This window comes from Mustela putorius, unplaced genomic scaffold, assembly GCF_011764305.1.
Source record: "Mustela putorius furo isolate JIRA1106 unplaced genomic scaffold, ASM1176430v1.1 tig00000129_pilon_pilon_pilon, whole genome shotgun sequence".
Classification (NCBI taxonomy): domain Eukaryota; kingdom Metazoa; phylum Chordata; class Mammalia; order Carnivora; family Mustelidae; genus Mustela; species Mustela putorius.
In genome coordinates this window covers 17,910,771-17,925,542 of record NW_025421290.1, presented here as the reverse complement: position 1 = coordinate 17,925,542, position 14,772 = coordinate 17,910,771, and the positions used below count along the sequence as shown (strand labels likewise).

The 14,772-nt window shown below is 43.6% G+C and overlaps 1 protein-coding gene across 9 annotated transcripts in view; it reads right to left on the bottom strand.

Moving 5' to 3' along the window:
• The window catches only part of PPP1R36 (protein phosphatase 1 regulatory subunit 36), a 31,426-nt gene extending 16,654 nt beyond the window's left edge, over window positions 1-14,772 (bottom strand). Inside the window, exons 1-6 of one of the 9 annotated variants that reach the window (XM_045070416.1) lie at window positions 14,440-14,683; window positions 14,067-14,215; window positions 13,581-13,645; window positions 1,160-1,246; window positions 499-596; window positions 342-408 (exon numbers count right to left, since the gene is read on the bottom strand). In XM_045070416.1, the coding sequence (XP_044926351.1) occupies window positions 342-408; window positions 499-596; window positions 1,160-1,246; window positions 13,581-13,645; window positions 14,067-14,207 (458 nt within the window). In that variant the 5' untranslated portion in view covers window positions 14,208-14,215; window positions 14,440-14,683. Of the gene's footprint in view, window positions 1-341; window positions 409-498; window positions 682-1,159; window positions 1,247-6,778; window positions 6,904-13,580; window positions 13,646-14,066; window positions 14,216-14,439 lie in introns of those variants that run through there. The other 8 variants (XM_045070412.1, XM_045070401.1, XM_045070403.1 and 5 more) reach the window with 8 other exon arrangements.

The window sequence follows — 14,772 nt, the reverse complement described above, 5'->3', positions numbered from 1 at the left end:
TCACCCAGAATCATGCACTACTACCTGCTCGGGCTCCAAACATGTGAATGAGTTCACTTCAGTGAGTGAGTACACCCTCTAACCATTAGAGAAAGATAACATAGTCTTTATGGGACTTCAACAATGTGCTCTCCATACTCGCTCTGGGGCTTTCTTTTGGGCTCCTGTGACTTCTGGTTTTCTGTCTTTGGTCTCATCTCCGAGACTGACTCCTTGAGGGCATGGCTGCATAAAGCCAGACCCATGTCCTTTCTCCAGAATCATATTTGTCATCATTGATCAGTCGGAATTGCTCCAGATTAAAGATAAAAGGTCTAAAATGTCTCACAAGCATTGCGTACCTCATAAATGTTGTAAAAGAACAGATCCGCTGCATCTCGGTATCTTGCAGCAAAAACAAAGCAACAACTGAAAGGAGAGAAGATGAACAATTGAGAGAGGGACAAAGGGCCGTCGCAGAGGTTCAGGATATAGGAAGATGCCGAGACAGTCACTCACATTTAGCATCATGTAGTGTCACGTTGCCCTGCTGACCTTGTTTCTCTAAGGCTTTAGGTGACTTATCCTCTCTCGAAACAAACTTTTTATCTGTCAACCTGTTTTGGAAGAGAACAGTCTCTAATGGTGGTCTGAAAGGTCTCAAGTTGTATTTAATTGATCCTGAGGTACACGAGGCTTTTACTATAAAGGAAGGAGAGCCTGAGTGTCAAAACCCCAAAATGGGTTTTGTTTAATGGAGGAGAATTCTGGAACGCATTTTATTAAACATTACATTCACCAGGTGAGGGGTAGGAGAAATGCACACTACCTGATATAAAATGTAACCACCAATTCCATCCAAAACAGATCATTTAAATCACCTATTACCTATCTGTTTAGACAATCTATTTATGGTGTAGCTACTATTTTCAGATTTAAAAAAAAAAGGTAAAAATTTTGAAATTTTGCTATGAGCCAAATTATCACGGGGATATATCTGCAGGGACTACTGTAACATCTCCCACTGTGGAGAAACAGTGCATGTTCTTTCCTTAATGGGTATCTACACACCAACCGCCAGTAACGGAAATAATATTTTCTTAGAATATGTGACAACTTGAGCCATTCTGCTGAGAGGAGCTATGAGCAGCGCTTGTGACGGTTGGGAAGACGGTTATACCTATCTGTAGCGGGACCATCAGTTTCAGCAAAGTGTATTGCTTTGCCTTTCTTTCCTTTCTCCTTGAGTTCCACTGCAGGTGTAAAACTGTAACAGACGGGAGAAAATTAGGAATGTAACCTTTCCCCAGGAGGAAGACTGATCCTAGCAGGACAGTACTCATGGAATCTCAGGACCCGCAGAAGTTATGAATGGCGCCTGAAGAGACTCTGAGCCACTGTGGATATTCGATTCACATATTTACATGTGGAAAAACCATCTAGAAAAAGATGAACATTTTAGGCTTTATGTTCGGCCTCTACATATAAGCAGCCTCCAGAACACCACCATACACAAAATAGTTCCATCCGAAAATAATGTAGTAGCTTCACAAGAAAACAGAAAGCTCATGAGAAATCTGGAGAGATGGTTTTATTTATTGAACACTTGTTAACCCACCAAGTGCTTTTAGGCACAATCTTACTCAATCACAGCGACTCTGTGAGGAAAATACTACTAGTGTGGCCACTTTTACACACGAAGAAAATGAATCTTAGAAAGAGATACGTAATGTGACGAAGATCACTGAGGTCGTGTCAGAGCCAGAACCCGGGTCTGGGATCTCTCACCGCAGAGCCACGCACGTACCCACCAGGCAGTCCTGCCTCCTGAGCTGCCATCTCAGTCATCACTGCTCTAGACTCTTTGACTATCTCACCGAAGGTTTCAGGACCCTTTATTTCACTCAGTCAAATAAACAATTCCGTTCTTAAACTCTAAGATCACACAAACATTTACTAAACAGTAACAGAGCTAAGAAGGGACCATGACTGAGCAACAAACACACAGATACTGAGGCCATACTCTGTCACACTTTGCTCCGACAGGAAAAGAAGATGGCGTCTGTTCAAGTCCACACATAGCCTCTTGGGAATATCAGCAAATGCTTAATAGAAAAACCAAGAAAAACATTTTGAAGACCAGCAAAATGTGGTTCCTGCCTTTACAGAGAGTACATTTTCTGGAAGAATTGGGGTGTCTACCAAATACATTGGTTTGGAAGCCCACTGTGGATCATGATTTTCATGTTTCTGTCTGAAACAATGCCAGAATGATAACACGACCCAGAAGTTTAATCTGCCCACAGTTTCATGTCTCTCAGCTAAGCTTAAGTGCAAGTGTAGTAACAGAAGCACATTCCCTCAGACTTTACTCATTCTCTAAAGATGGATATGAATCATGTCTACTCTCTTCTCCTTGTCAACACAACAGTTTTGTGATTTTAACAGTTGGTTGGGTTTTTTTTTGTTTTTGGTTTTTTTTGACACAACAGTTTTGAAACAACTTTCTTTGAAAATTTTCTGGGATTGATGCTACCCACAAAGTAATCATTTTAGAGAAATACCTTCCTGTGGGCATAATAAAGCTAATCAGTTTGCCTCTTTCTTCCCCCAGGAGTTTTTGCCAACCTCCTAGCGGTATTCAGATTGCAGAATAGCTTAGCTCCCAAAAACATGTACATCATGTCACCACAAGGGAATGACCTTTTGCATTTTTCTCCTTTTTTTTTTTTTTTAAGATCATTGGCACCACGTTGATCAGTGGATGATTTCTAAGCTTTTAATTCTGATGCTCCCCTTATCACTGGTGCCCAAGGACTGGGTATTTAGTGGGGGAGGGTATGCCGAAATATTGAGGGGGTGGGTGGGGAAAAAAAAGAAACGGATAAATACCAAATGTTGGTGGAGGCTACCACCAAAGAAAGACTGGCGGTTAGATGGCAGAGAGGTGAAATGGTGGTGAAGAGGTCTATCTTCCAAACTGTATATTTTCATTTTATTTGACTTTCTATTAATAACAAGAATATATAGATTTATTTCCTGCATCACTAAGAAAAAGTTGACAGAGTTGACAGAGACACACAGACAGCATTATATGGTTGATACATTATATTGACAGACCATTTGGATAGCCTTTAATAAAATAATCTCCCAAACATCTAGACTTTTTTTTATTTTTTTAAAGTAGGCTCCAACGCAGGGCTCAAACTCACAACCTGAAACCAAAACCAGAGCTGAGATTAAGAGTCATATGCTTAAATGACTGAGCCACCCATACGCCCCCCCCCCAAGACATTTTCTAATGGCTCTCTGAAGATTCCTTTACATAGCCATCCTAAATAAGAACACAAGTTGTTTTCACATTTCTCCTTTTATCATCAAACCCTTTTGGCCACTTACAAGCCACTGGCTATTAATGTTCCTACCCCAGGCTAAGGAAGTCACAGGACACCAGCTCTCCCAGGATTTCTCTTCTCTAGAAGACAAGATAGATACACCCAATCTCAGTGACTGAAACTGCTCAACTGAAACTGCTGTCTCCTACCCTTTTCTCAGTCCTATCCTTATAATTCAAAGTGTCTTGCCTTATTTGCCTGAGATGATCTAAGATGAGAGAGCCTTAAAATAAGACACTAAGTGCCTGGCCTTCGCCAGTATTCTGACATTTACTGCTAAGCTTCTAGTCCTTATTCTCTGAACTTCGGACATGAATTCTCTACTTCACACTTGTTTGAGTGGCTCTTCCCTTGAGTCAAGTTCGCCTGGTGTCAAGTTCACCTTGAGTCTCTAGCTCACCGGGGGAGGATTCCTCCCTTTAAGTGCTCCAACCGTAGCTCTACAGGCAGACTCCACTCGCAGTTCATCTGAAATCACTAGAAAGTGTCACTAGTAATAACTGAAAGCTGTCCTTAAAATCATACCTCTGATTGGCTCCCAACTGTAGTCCGAGCTAGTTCTGTGCCCTCATGGGGTCTCCGCTGTCTCCCCCTCCATCTGGCAACCCATTTAGAATCTGGGCCTTTCTCGGACCACATTTTGTTACATTCCCAGTATTACAATACAATCGTGTCGTTTCCCTTTGCCCTGAAATAAATGAGGGGAAAAAATCATATTTTCCCCTAGAACCCATCACTAAAATGCAGAAGGCTGGACCATTCTTGGCTTTCACACAAGTTAGAGCTCCTCAATGGTTATTAAAGTCTCCTCTCAGACCATGAGGAAAGACAAGAGGAGTTCGGGACTTCTGGCAGTAGTTTCCTGAACGGTATCCTTAGGGGAGTCAACGACCTTGGCAAAGACTCAGGAGGGCTGCTGGTTCTCTCCCAGCTGTGAGGATGGGGCTTTTCTTAAAACAAGAAAGGGTAGGACAGCTGACACTGTGTCAGGGGGAAGCCTGCCTCATGAGCCAACCCAGAGGTGGCCTTTGAAGAAAGATATTCCCTCTTTAACAAATAAGAATTGCGCATGCGTGCTGATGGATTATCCAACACCCTCATTTACTCCTCACAAAGCATTATTATTCCATTTCATGGATAAGAAAACTGATCATCAGCAAGGCTAAGCAACTTGACAACCTAGTCAGTGAGGGACCTGGGATTTGAACCCAGGTTTTCCTTCAAACTACCCTTCAAAGTCTCTTCCTTAATTGCCTATTAGGAAAGAATGACGATCCTTTGCCACCCATTATTGTGTGTTCCTTCCTGTGTGGAGGTTATGGGTATCTTGCATTCTGATACAGTTCTCCCTCTGGGGCTATAATCTGCAAATGTACGGCAAGATCCGCCTGTGATGCAGGGAGCTAGGTCCTCTATGAAGGGTAGGAGTTCCAAGGTCACTCATTCAGGAAAGATGCCAAGACCTGCAGGTTAGGAAGAGGAAAGGGATCATCTTCTCTGAACTTGGGAACACCTACAAGACTGCGAACTCCCATTTGCTAGTGGGTGTAAATGAGGGCCTCCCCCGTGTGGAGAAGACTAAAATCCCAGACAGGTTTCCCAGGGTCTGAAATTGACAGGTTAAAAACTGAATGCCCTTGAGATCAAGCTTTTACTTTGTGAAAGCCAATTATTTGGATTCATAACACTTCAAATTTTCTCCCCCACTGCTGACTGTTCTTTCTTTAGTCTCCTTCTAAAGCTCCTTTTCCTGGACATGTTCCTAAATGAGAGCCTTTCTCAGGGTTCCATCTGGTTTCTCTTCTCACTTTCTCTGAGTGATTTCATTTACTCCACTAACATCGGTAACTGACAACATTATAGTGAAGGTTCAATTCTTTCTGCAGACTTATAAAATGATACATCTGCCTACTGGACACCTTCCCTTGGCCATCCTACAGACACCTCAAACTCAGTATGTCCAACACTGAATTCATTCCGCTTTAACCTGTACTCCCTACTCCTCCCTCTCAGCAAATGGGCACCTACCAGTGGCCAAGCTGCAAAATGGTGTCATCCCTGATTTCTCTATCACCTGTGGCCCTTGCAGCCCACTGACACCTAATCCTTAAATACATCTTGAGTTTGTCTACTTCCCGCTCTTCCCATTGCCACCTTCTCGATTTTACCTACCATCACCCGTCAACATAATGTCTGCAACTGCTTCTCACCTTATTTCCTGCCTCTGGCTTTGTTTCCCTCCAAAGTAGCTTCCAACCTGCAGCCAGAGTCTTTTTTTTCTAAGATGCAGTTCCAAACCCAGTTTAGTTCTCTGTTTAAAACCCTCTGCCCACCCAGGTGGGGCACCTGGGTGGCTCAATCAGTTAAGCATCTGATTCTTGACTGGGCCCAGGCCATGATCTCAGGGTCCTGGAATCAAGCCCCATGTCAGGCTCCATACTCAGTGGGAAATTTCTTTTTCTTTCTTTTTTTTTTTTTTTTTAAGATTTTATTTATTTATTTATTTGACAGAAAGAGAGATCACAAGTAGGCAGAGCAGCAGGCAGGTGGGGGTGGCGCGGGGGGGGGGGCGGGGAGCAGGCTCCCTGCTGAGCAAAGAGCCTGATGCGGGACTTGATCCCAGAACCCTGAGATCATGACCTGAGCCAAAGACAGAGGCCCAACCCACTTAGCCACCCAGGCACCCCTCAGTAGGGAGTTTCTTAAGAGTCTCTCACCCTCTCCTTCTGCCCCTCCCACACACACACACACTCTCTAAAGTAAATCTTAAAAAAAAAAAAAAAATTTAATGTTTTTAAATGAAGAAAAAAAAAAAAACTTCAAGTGGCTCACCTGTGCCTTCTGAATGAAGATCAAATTCCTCAGCATGGCATGGAAGACTTTTCATGATCTTACCCTGGTTTAAATCTACTCATGCCTGCCTGGAACCCTGTATCCAACCTCCTGAACTACCTGCAGTTTCAAATATGCCCCAGGCCCTCTGACGACTGGGCCTTTACCTGTGTTAGGCCTTCTACATAGAATCCACTCTCTTCCTCCCCAACCAAATCTCTCTTTGCCTTCAAGTCTTGGCTTGGATATCCCCTCCCCTGGGAAGCCTTCCCCGTACCCCCGTCTCCGGGGTTTCAGAAGATAGCCCCATCTGGGGACTGGGTCTAGGTACTTGGCTGAATGCAGTCCTTGGCCCTAGCCCAGTGGCAGCAGTAGTTGACAGTAACGAATGAATGGGGCTTAGCGAGAGCAGCAATCTCAGGGGAAAGAGTTAGGGTCGTAGCACTGCTACCAACAGGCTCTTTCCAACAGGAGCCTGGGAGAGTCTGGTTTATTCTCAGTAAGAAGGGCAGCACAGATACCCAGCCCACCCCGTCGCCTTCCAACCACCCCAGTCCTCCTGTCTGTTTTACCTCCTTCCCACCACACTCAGGGCCATGGTGCTCCTATCTTTTCAGGGCTCTTGACCCCACTCCCCACTCCTCCTCTTCCGTTCCATCTCTTCTTTTTCTCCAAAACAAGCTTGAGATTTTCCTACCTTGAAAACAAAACCAACAAAAATCCCCTTCCCTTAGAACTGGATCCCCAAAAGGCTACTATCTCTTTTTTTCCTTCTTCACAAGTTACTCTCTCCACTCTCACCAACTGGTAAGAGTACTCTATTTTTGCTAGGTTCTTGAATTTATCTCAGATGTTCTCTTCAAACTACTGTTAACCTGATTTCTACCTTACTTGCTTCCTGCAACGGCTTCTCACCCAGATCGCCTCCAGCAATCCTAACTTGTTACATCCAAAGCCGTTTTTACTATTTGCCTCACCTTCAACTCTCTTTAGCATGTGACACTGCGACACTCCCCACTCCATTCTCTTATTTTCAAAGGCCTATGTGTCTCAGGGTTTTTTCTCTGACTCTCCTAATTATTCTTCCTCTTTGCTAGCTCCTCTTTCTTTGACTGTCCACTATTCCTGGGAGCCACGTGAAAATACCCTTGAAAACTTTAAGATCTTTACACTTGATTAAGAGACATATCAAACCAATTACAATGTATGGAAATTATCTGGATCCTGATTGGAAGAAACTTATAAAACACTGGACAACAGCAGATACCAGAGTACAAATTCAATATATGATGCTATAAAGAAATTACCATTTATATTTGTAATTACGTAAACAGTAAATTTTTTTTTAAGAGAGCACGTATTTTTTTTTTTTTAGGTACATAGTGAGATATTTATAATGAAACGATATGATGTCTGGGATTTGCTTAAAAATAATCAAGGGGTAGAGCAGATGGGGTGTGGATGAAGTTGACTTTAATTTGGTGACTGTTGATGCTATGTCAAGAGAATGCTGGAATTCATTATATCATTCTCCTACTTTTGTGTATGCTTGAAATCTTCCAGTATAAAAAGTTTTAAATATTTACAATTATTTTAAAAACTTCAATAATGCTGTTAAAAAAAAAAAAACTAGCAAAAAACCAGACCTGCAAGGATTTTAGATACTGGAATTAAAAGTCACAAGATATAAAATAAATGTGACCAGTATGTTGAGAACAAATAAAAATAAGGTGGTAACCCTTAACACTGATGCACTGGTGTTTTGGGGGGTAGAACAATGCCGGAATCACTTTCAACTTTGTACATTTATGTATTTCTTTTCAATACATATGTACAACTTTGCAGTAAGAAAAAAGATACAGAAATGCAGAATGCAGTAAGTTAAAAGCATGTGTGTGTTTGTGTACACATATATAGAAGATTTAGAGACTATAGAATCAAATATTAATATGTTAACAGTTACTTTGGGGGTGGAACTGCAAAGTTGTTTTTTTTTTCTTACTGGTATTTTCTGATAAAGTAGTATGACTTTTAAATGTTTTTTCAAAATGTTTAGAAGTACGTATTTCCTAGGGTTCTGACCTTTGTCATTTCATACCACACTCTAATTCTAATCAGGCCTCTCTCATGAGGGCCAAACTCCTTCCTACTGACCTGGGAGTCCTATGGGCAGGCACCTCAAATTCTGCACATCTACAAAAGTCAACTTGTTATCTTTCACCCCTTCCACAAACTTACTGACTCCCCCCGCTGTCCTTATTTCAAGGGACAATCTCATCACCCAGTGATTGCGACATTTGTGCTTCCTCGTCCCCTCCTCTCACAGCCAGTCTCACCAACTACTCCCTCCTTCAGCAAGGCCAGATTTAACTCCGAGCACCCCTACAACAGTCGAGTCAAAGACCCTGTTCTCCTGCCAGTCTTCATCAGAGCCCTAGTCCCATGCCCCCAGGATCGATGCTTGTCTAACTCTCTAGTTTTTTGGTTCTGTTTTTAGATTTTCCTTTAATATATTTGAGAGAGAGAGAGAGCACACACACAGGGCGATTTAGAGGTAGAAGCTGACTCCCTGCTGAGCAGGGAGCCTGATCCCCCCAGGACCCTGAGATCATGACCTGAGCCAAAGGCAGCAGCTTAACCCACTGAGCCACCCAGGCGCCCCTGTCCCCCTGGTTCTCATCATGCCCCTCCCGGGCTACTGTGGGAGAGGCTTCTAGAGCACAGATGCAAACCCATCCTGTATGCTCAGTCAAGGTTCATGGAGCGAACTAAACAGAACCAGGTATGAGTGCAGTGACTGAACAGGCCTTCCCTCTGTGCCTCCACTGCTCCCGCCTCTACCACCGTCTCCACTCAATCTCCGCTGCCTCTGCCCTGTACCATCACCAGCAACTGGGGTGGCATAAGTCTCTGAAACAGAGTTTATGGAGAAAAAAAAAAAAAAGAGCATGTTCTGCTCGTAAGTCCTCTCACATTTTAATTTGTGATGGAATATGCTTAGGCTCCAAAAGGGAATCAGTACCTGCATTTCCATCAAATCCAAACACTAATTCTGCTCTAAAACATACAAAGGTCTGCTTTCCTCTTCCTTAGTAACTGTCCTTAGCAGCAGGACTCCCAAGGGAATTCTGACAGTCTGAGACCTGCCACGCTGAGCTGCTTAAACACAGAGCAGCTCCACCACAAAGGGGCTGTCACCCACCCACTCTTCATGGCACTCTTTTCCCTCTTTCCTAACGACTCCCATTTTGTGTACTCCACAGTCTGGAGTTCGCATGTTATTTGGTTTGGTTTAGTTTTCTGCTTTTTAAAATTGCGCTATAATTTAACATGTAGTGAAGTACATGAATCTTAAGTGGCCAGTTTGATGAATTTTTTACTATGTACATATCCATGTAACCACCCCCCAGATCAATAATATAATCCATTTCCAGCACTAAACCCTCCCCCACCCCCTGCCAGTTGATAATGTCCCAAAGGTAACCACTATTCTGACCTCTATCATCATAGTTCTTTTCTGCCTGTTATTTTAAACTTTTATATAAATGGAATTATAGATTTACATTTTTGTGTCTGGCCTTTCAACATCATGTCATATAATCTACCTTTTAAATAATACCATCACACATACATTCTCCAAAATTAGTGGAAATCAATCAAGCCATTTTTTTTTAAACAGGGTTTTTTAAAGATTTTATTTATTTATTTATTTGACAGAGAGAGACAGATTACAAGTAATCAGAGAGGCAGGTGGAGAGAGAGGAGGAAGAGGCTCCCTGTGGAGAAGAGAGCCTGATGCGGGGCTTGATCCCAGGACCCTAGGATCATGACCCGAGCTGAAGGCAGAGGCCTCAACCCACTGAGCCACCCAAGTGCCCCAATCAAGCCATTTTTAAAGAATAATTTGGTAATAAGCCAAAAGAAACTAATGAGTATTTTATGAGTAAGAAAGTCAGTATGAAATTAAAAATCTATAAATTTATTGGTAGGGTTGTACAGGAAACAGTGACACTTGGGGTGGGTTATCATTAAATTAGCACTGAAAATTAGTTTGAAAAATACTGCAAATTAATTTAATTTACAAAATTCTCTCTTCTAATGGTGAAAGTTGGACCATGCTTTTTACTTTAAATAATACCATCACACATACATTCTCCAAAATTAGTGGAAATCAATCAAGCCATGAATAAAATATATTATTCATTTGGGAGCCTTGATTGCTGCAGACGCCGGAGTTGACCCCAGCAAACACAAAACAATGTAAATATACACAGCAATGAACTGGAGTAGTGGGGAAGACCGTGAAAACCTAGACGTGAAGGATCTACCAAACACACTTGACTGAGAGAATCCCCTCCGAGTTTCTAACACTGTCTCCATCTTGCCTTTATACGTGCTGTCCTTGGACCTGGAATTTCTTCAAAATCCTAGCTTTTTCAGCTATTGCCTGCTCTCACACTTCACCCCTCCTGAGTGGTTCCGCAGCTGCGCTTCCCTGTGCTTCCAGGGTAGAACCCGCCCATTGTCCCGTGGTGTGTGTGTGCCTCTCTCTCCCTTGCCATGAACTTCCGAGTACAGGACCTGGGGCAAGCGCCTGGCAGAGGCCCGTGTCTCATGCAGGGAACCAATGATTGTTTGTGGAATGAACGCTAAATGTACCAAGAGTGTGATAACCCTGCAGTCCATTGTTTGAGACTTTATCAGGCCAGAAAAATCCAGCAAATCCAATTGTCTTCTCCATACATTTCCAATACCGTAGGCTCTAACCGTACAGATTCAAGTGCTGAAGCGAACCTTAATGGTAGAGCTCTACCTTAGGTGGCAGAGCCAACCAAGTGCCCCAATCAAGCCATTTTTAAAGAATTTATGTACGTATGTGTGATGGTATTATTTAAAGTAAAAAGCATGGTCCAACTTTCACCATTAGAAGAGAGAATTTTGAGGGGCACCTGGGTGGCTTAGTAGATTAAGCATCCAACTCTTCATTTTGACTCAGGTCATGATCTCAGGATTGTGAGATCGAGCCCTGCATGGACTGTGCTGGACATGGAGCCTGCTTGAGATTCTCCCTCTCCCCCTCGCCACACACGCCTGCTTTCTCTCCCTCTCTCTCTCTCAAAAACAAAAACAAAAAAGAGAGGGAGGGAGGATTGAGATAGTCTTTAAATATACATGAAGACTGAGAAATGAAAATGTTGGCACTTATAATTTATATCCATATTTTCTGGTATTTTAACATATATTTAACTTATACTTTGACTCTTGTGATTATCTTGGCTGTCTAATCCCAAAGCTCTTCCTGTCTTTCTCACTGTTGATCTCACATTCACTGAATGTGACCTTTCAGGAGCTACACAACAGAATTTTCTGTGACACATCTGCAAACAAAAAACTGAAATGAATCACCACTTTGGAAATGACAAACTACTCAGAAATACTGAAACAAGTATTCTATGAAATATAAACTTTTGATTTTGACCCTAACACAATGCTTAGCCTTTAAACTGTTTGACAATTATTACTACATTTATAATATAACTATAAAGTACATCTGCTTAGCCTCTCCTGATCTCCAGCCCCATTTATCCAACAGCCTAAGAGACCATTTGGGAACACGTCACAGTTAACCTCAAACACATCACCAGTTCTGTTATTCTGTATACTAGGTGAAGGGCAACCCCAGCCATCCAATCACCCGAGCCGGACACTGGGAATCAGCATGAGCACCTCTTCTCTTCCTCTCCCTTCACATCTTATCAATTCTATCCAAAATCATGTCAGTTCCACTGCTGACATATTTCTTAGTCCTGCACCTTTCTCTCTGTTCCTCCAAATACAAGACTTCATTTCGACTCATGGTTTTGTCCTGTATAGCTATCTGTAATCCTCCCACAACTAGTTTTTTAAGTGGACCCCTGCCTATGGCCTTCCTCTACTTGAATCTAGTTGGTTTTTTGAAATATTCAGTAAACATCTAGCAAGGGTGTACTCTGCAAAGTTTTGTTTTGTAGACAGCTCCTGGTGACACAAAGATGAGTAAGACAGTTCCTGCCACTGAGGGGCTTAAGGTCTATAGGAGGAAGACAGTGTATCTATGGTGGGAAGGGCTTTGGCATCAGACAAACCTGGTTCAAAATGTCAGTTTTGGTACTTACTGACTGACTTTGGGTCGATCACTTAATTTCCCTGAGCCTTGTTTCTTCATCTATAAAATGGAGGTATTAATTCTCACTTTCCACAGCTATTTAAGAACCACAAAACATGCAAATTTCTGGCACATGCTAGGTACACAGCAGACAGTGGCTAGTATTGTTTAGTTATGCACTTTTTTTTATTTTTTAAAGATTTTATTTATTTGAGAGAGAGAGACAGAGATAGCAACAGAGAGCACAAGCCAGGAAGAAAGAGAGAAACAGGCTCTCTAATAAGCAGGGGGCCCAATGCAGGGCTCAATGCAGGGGCTCAATATGGGACTCCATCACAGGACCCCATCCCAGGACCCTAGGATCATAACTTGACTCTCAACCAGACTCTCATAACCAGACTCTCAACCGACTAAGCCACCCACACATCCCAAGTTACTCACTTTTTCATAGAGTCAGTATTTTCTCAATGGAGATTAAAATCAGTTTTTTCTAATTTAATAATTTTCCCTTGGAGAATTGACTGTCTATTGCACAGCAAGTATAGTACAGTCTCATTAATGTAAAACTGTATTTCTGTAACTCCAAGAGGCAATTTTATAAAGTAGTTAAGAATGTGGGCTCTTGGGACACCTGGATGGCTCAGCCCATTAAGCATTTGCCTTCAGCTATGGTCGTAATCCCAGGATACTAGGATGGAGCCCGTTGGGCTCCCTGCTCTGCACAGTGTGTACTTCTCTCTCTCCCTCTGCCCCCCCCCCCCACTGCTCGTGCTCTCTCTCAAATATCTAAAGCCTTTAAAATATATATATATATATATATATATATATACATATATACACATATATATGGACTCTGAGTTAAACAGACCTAGATTTTAATCATCTTAGTCACCTGTGAGCTGTGTGATTTGGCCAAGTCACTTAGTTTTCTTTAAATTGTTTACCTCTTTGAGTTCAGTTTCTTCATCTGTAAAAGTGGATGAACACACAGCTTTTTCAAAAGGTAGGCAAACTGATTAGCACAGTGGGTATATAGGAAGCAGTTGATATATGTTATCAGAAAGTGGTACCTGGAAGGCTGCTCCCCAAAATGGTTTTCTTTAGATGGTGGGATTTCAGCAGATTTTTATTTTGCTCATTATACTCCTGTGTATTGCTTGATGTTCTTTTTTTACCCCAAGCACATGTAATTTTTATAAAAGCTATAATAAAGTTTTAATAAAATTTACCTTCTGAATTCAAGAGTTCTGGTTTCATCTTTCCAGTACCACATCCCCAGTCGCAATCCCAACTGCTATAAAATGAAATGTTGCAGCAAATATTAAAAATTCAGTTTACAGCACATACACGTCACAATGAACGTTTAACAATTCCCACTTGTTGCACTTTATTCAGTAAGGATGTAGAGTCTTCAAGTGTCGTAATGCGGAGTTTTTTTTTTTTTTTGTTTACCTGAAGCCAGGATTTTATCCTTTTTTTTAGTTTCAGTAGAAAAATGGAAGAGAAGGAGGAAGAGAAGGAAGGACATTTCAATTAGGCCGCACTAGTAGCCCAAGGCTCATCAGAGCGATTTTCTGATGAACTGGGTCTCAGCCCGCAATAAACCGACACCCAGGGAGCCTCGGCGGGGAAGAGGAGATACGACTCGCCCGCAGAGGAGCGCGCTCTAACACCAACCCCGCCCTCCAGGGGATGTAGGCTAAGGACAAGCTTACCCTTTCCGCAGTGGGAGCTACCAAGCCGCCAGCCTCTGCAGGCCGGGGATCCACCCGGGGCGGGCCGGCTTTCCGCGCGGGAGGGCTATGGACTTTACAGCCAACCAATTCGAGGTGCTGAGGCGGAACTTTCATAAACATCCAAATACCTTGGTAGGGAGCCAGAACTCAGTCTGACCTTTGGCTGATTACACCTCTCTACGTCTCGGTTTTGTAGGCAAATTAGGCACGTCCATCGCAGTGCCGCTCGCCTCGGGGGCTGAGGGCAGGGCGGCGGCAGAAGGAGCCGCCGCGGGAGCCAGGGGCCGGGGACCGGACGGCGGGGCAGGCGTGCCCGGGCCTCGGGGGTGAGAGCGACCTAGGCCGTACTCACCTCCGGCAGGGAAGCGGTCGGCGGGTCCCACCGCCTTCTCCGGGAGTAAAACTCCGGCACCGGATGCCTGTCCGCTCCCAGCCCCGCAAACATGGTCTCCCAGGGAACCGGCCAGCGCCGGCAACCGCGGCCCCAGGGCTGCCGCAGGGGGGGAGGGGGGCCTGCTTCCGCCCGCGGACAGCACTGGCTGGCGGGTGGGCGCGCTGGCGAACGGCTGGGCTGCGCACCCCGCGGCGGCAGACCGCTCCTCCCCGCTCCCAGGCCCTCCGGGTTCCGTCCCCCTGGACTACCTCGGGGGTCTGTAGGCGTCTGCAGAGTGAAGCTGCCCGGGGG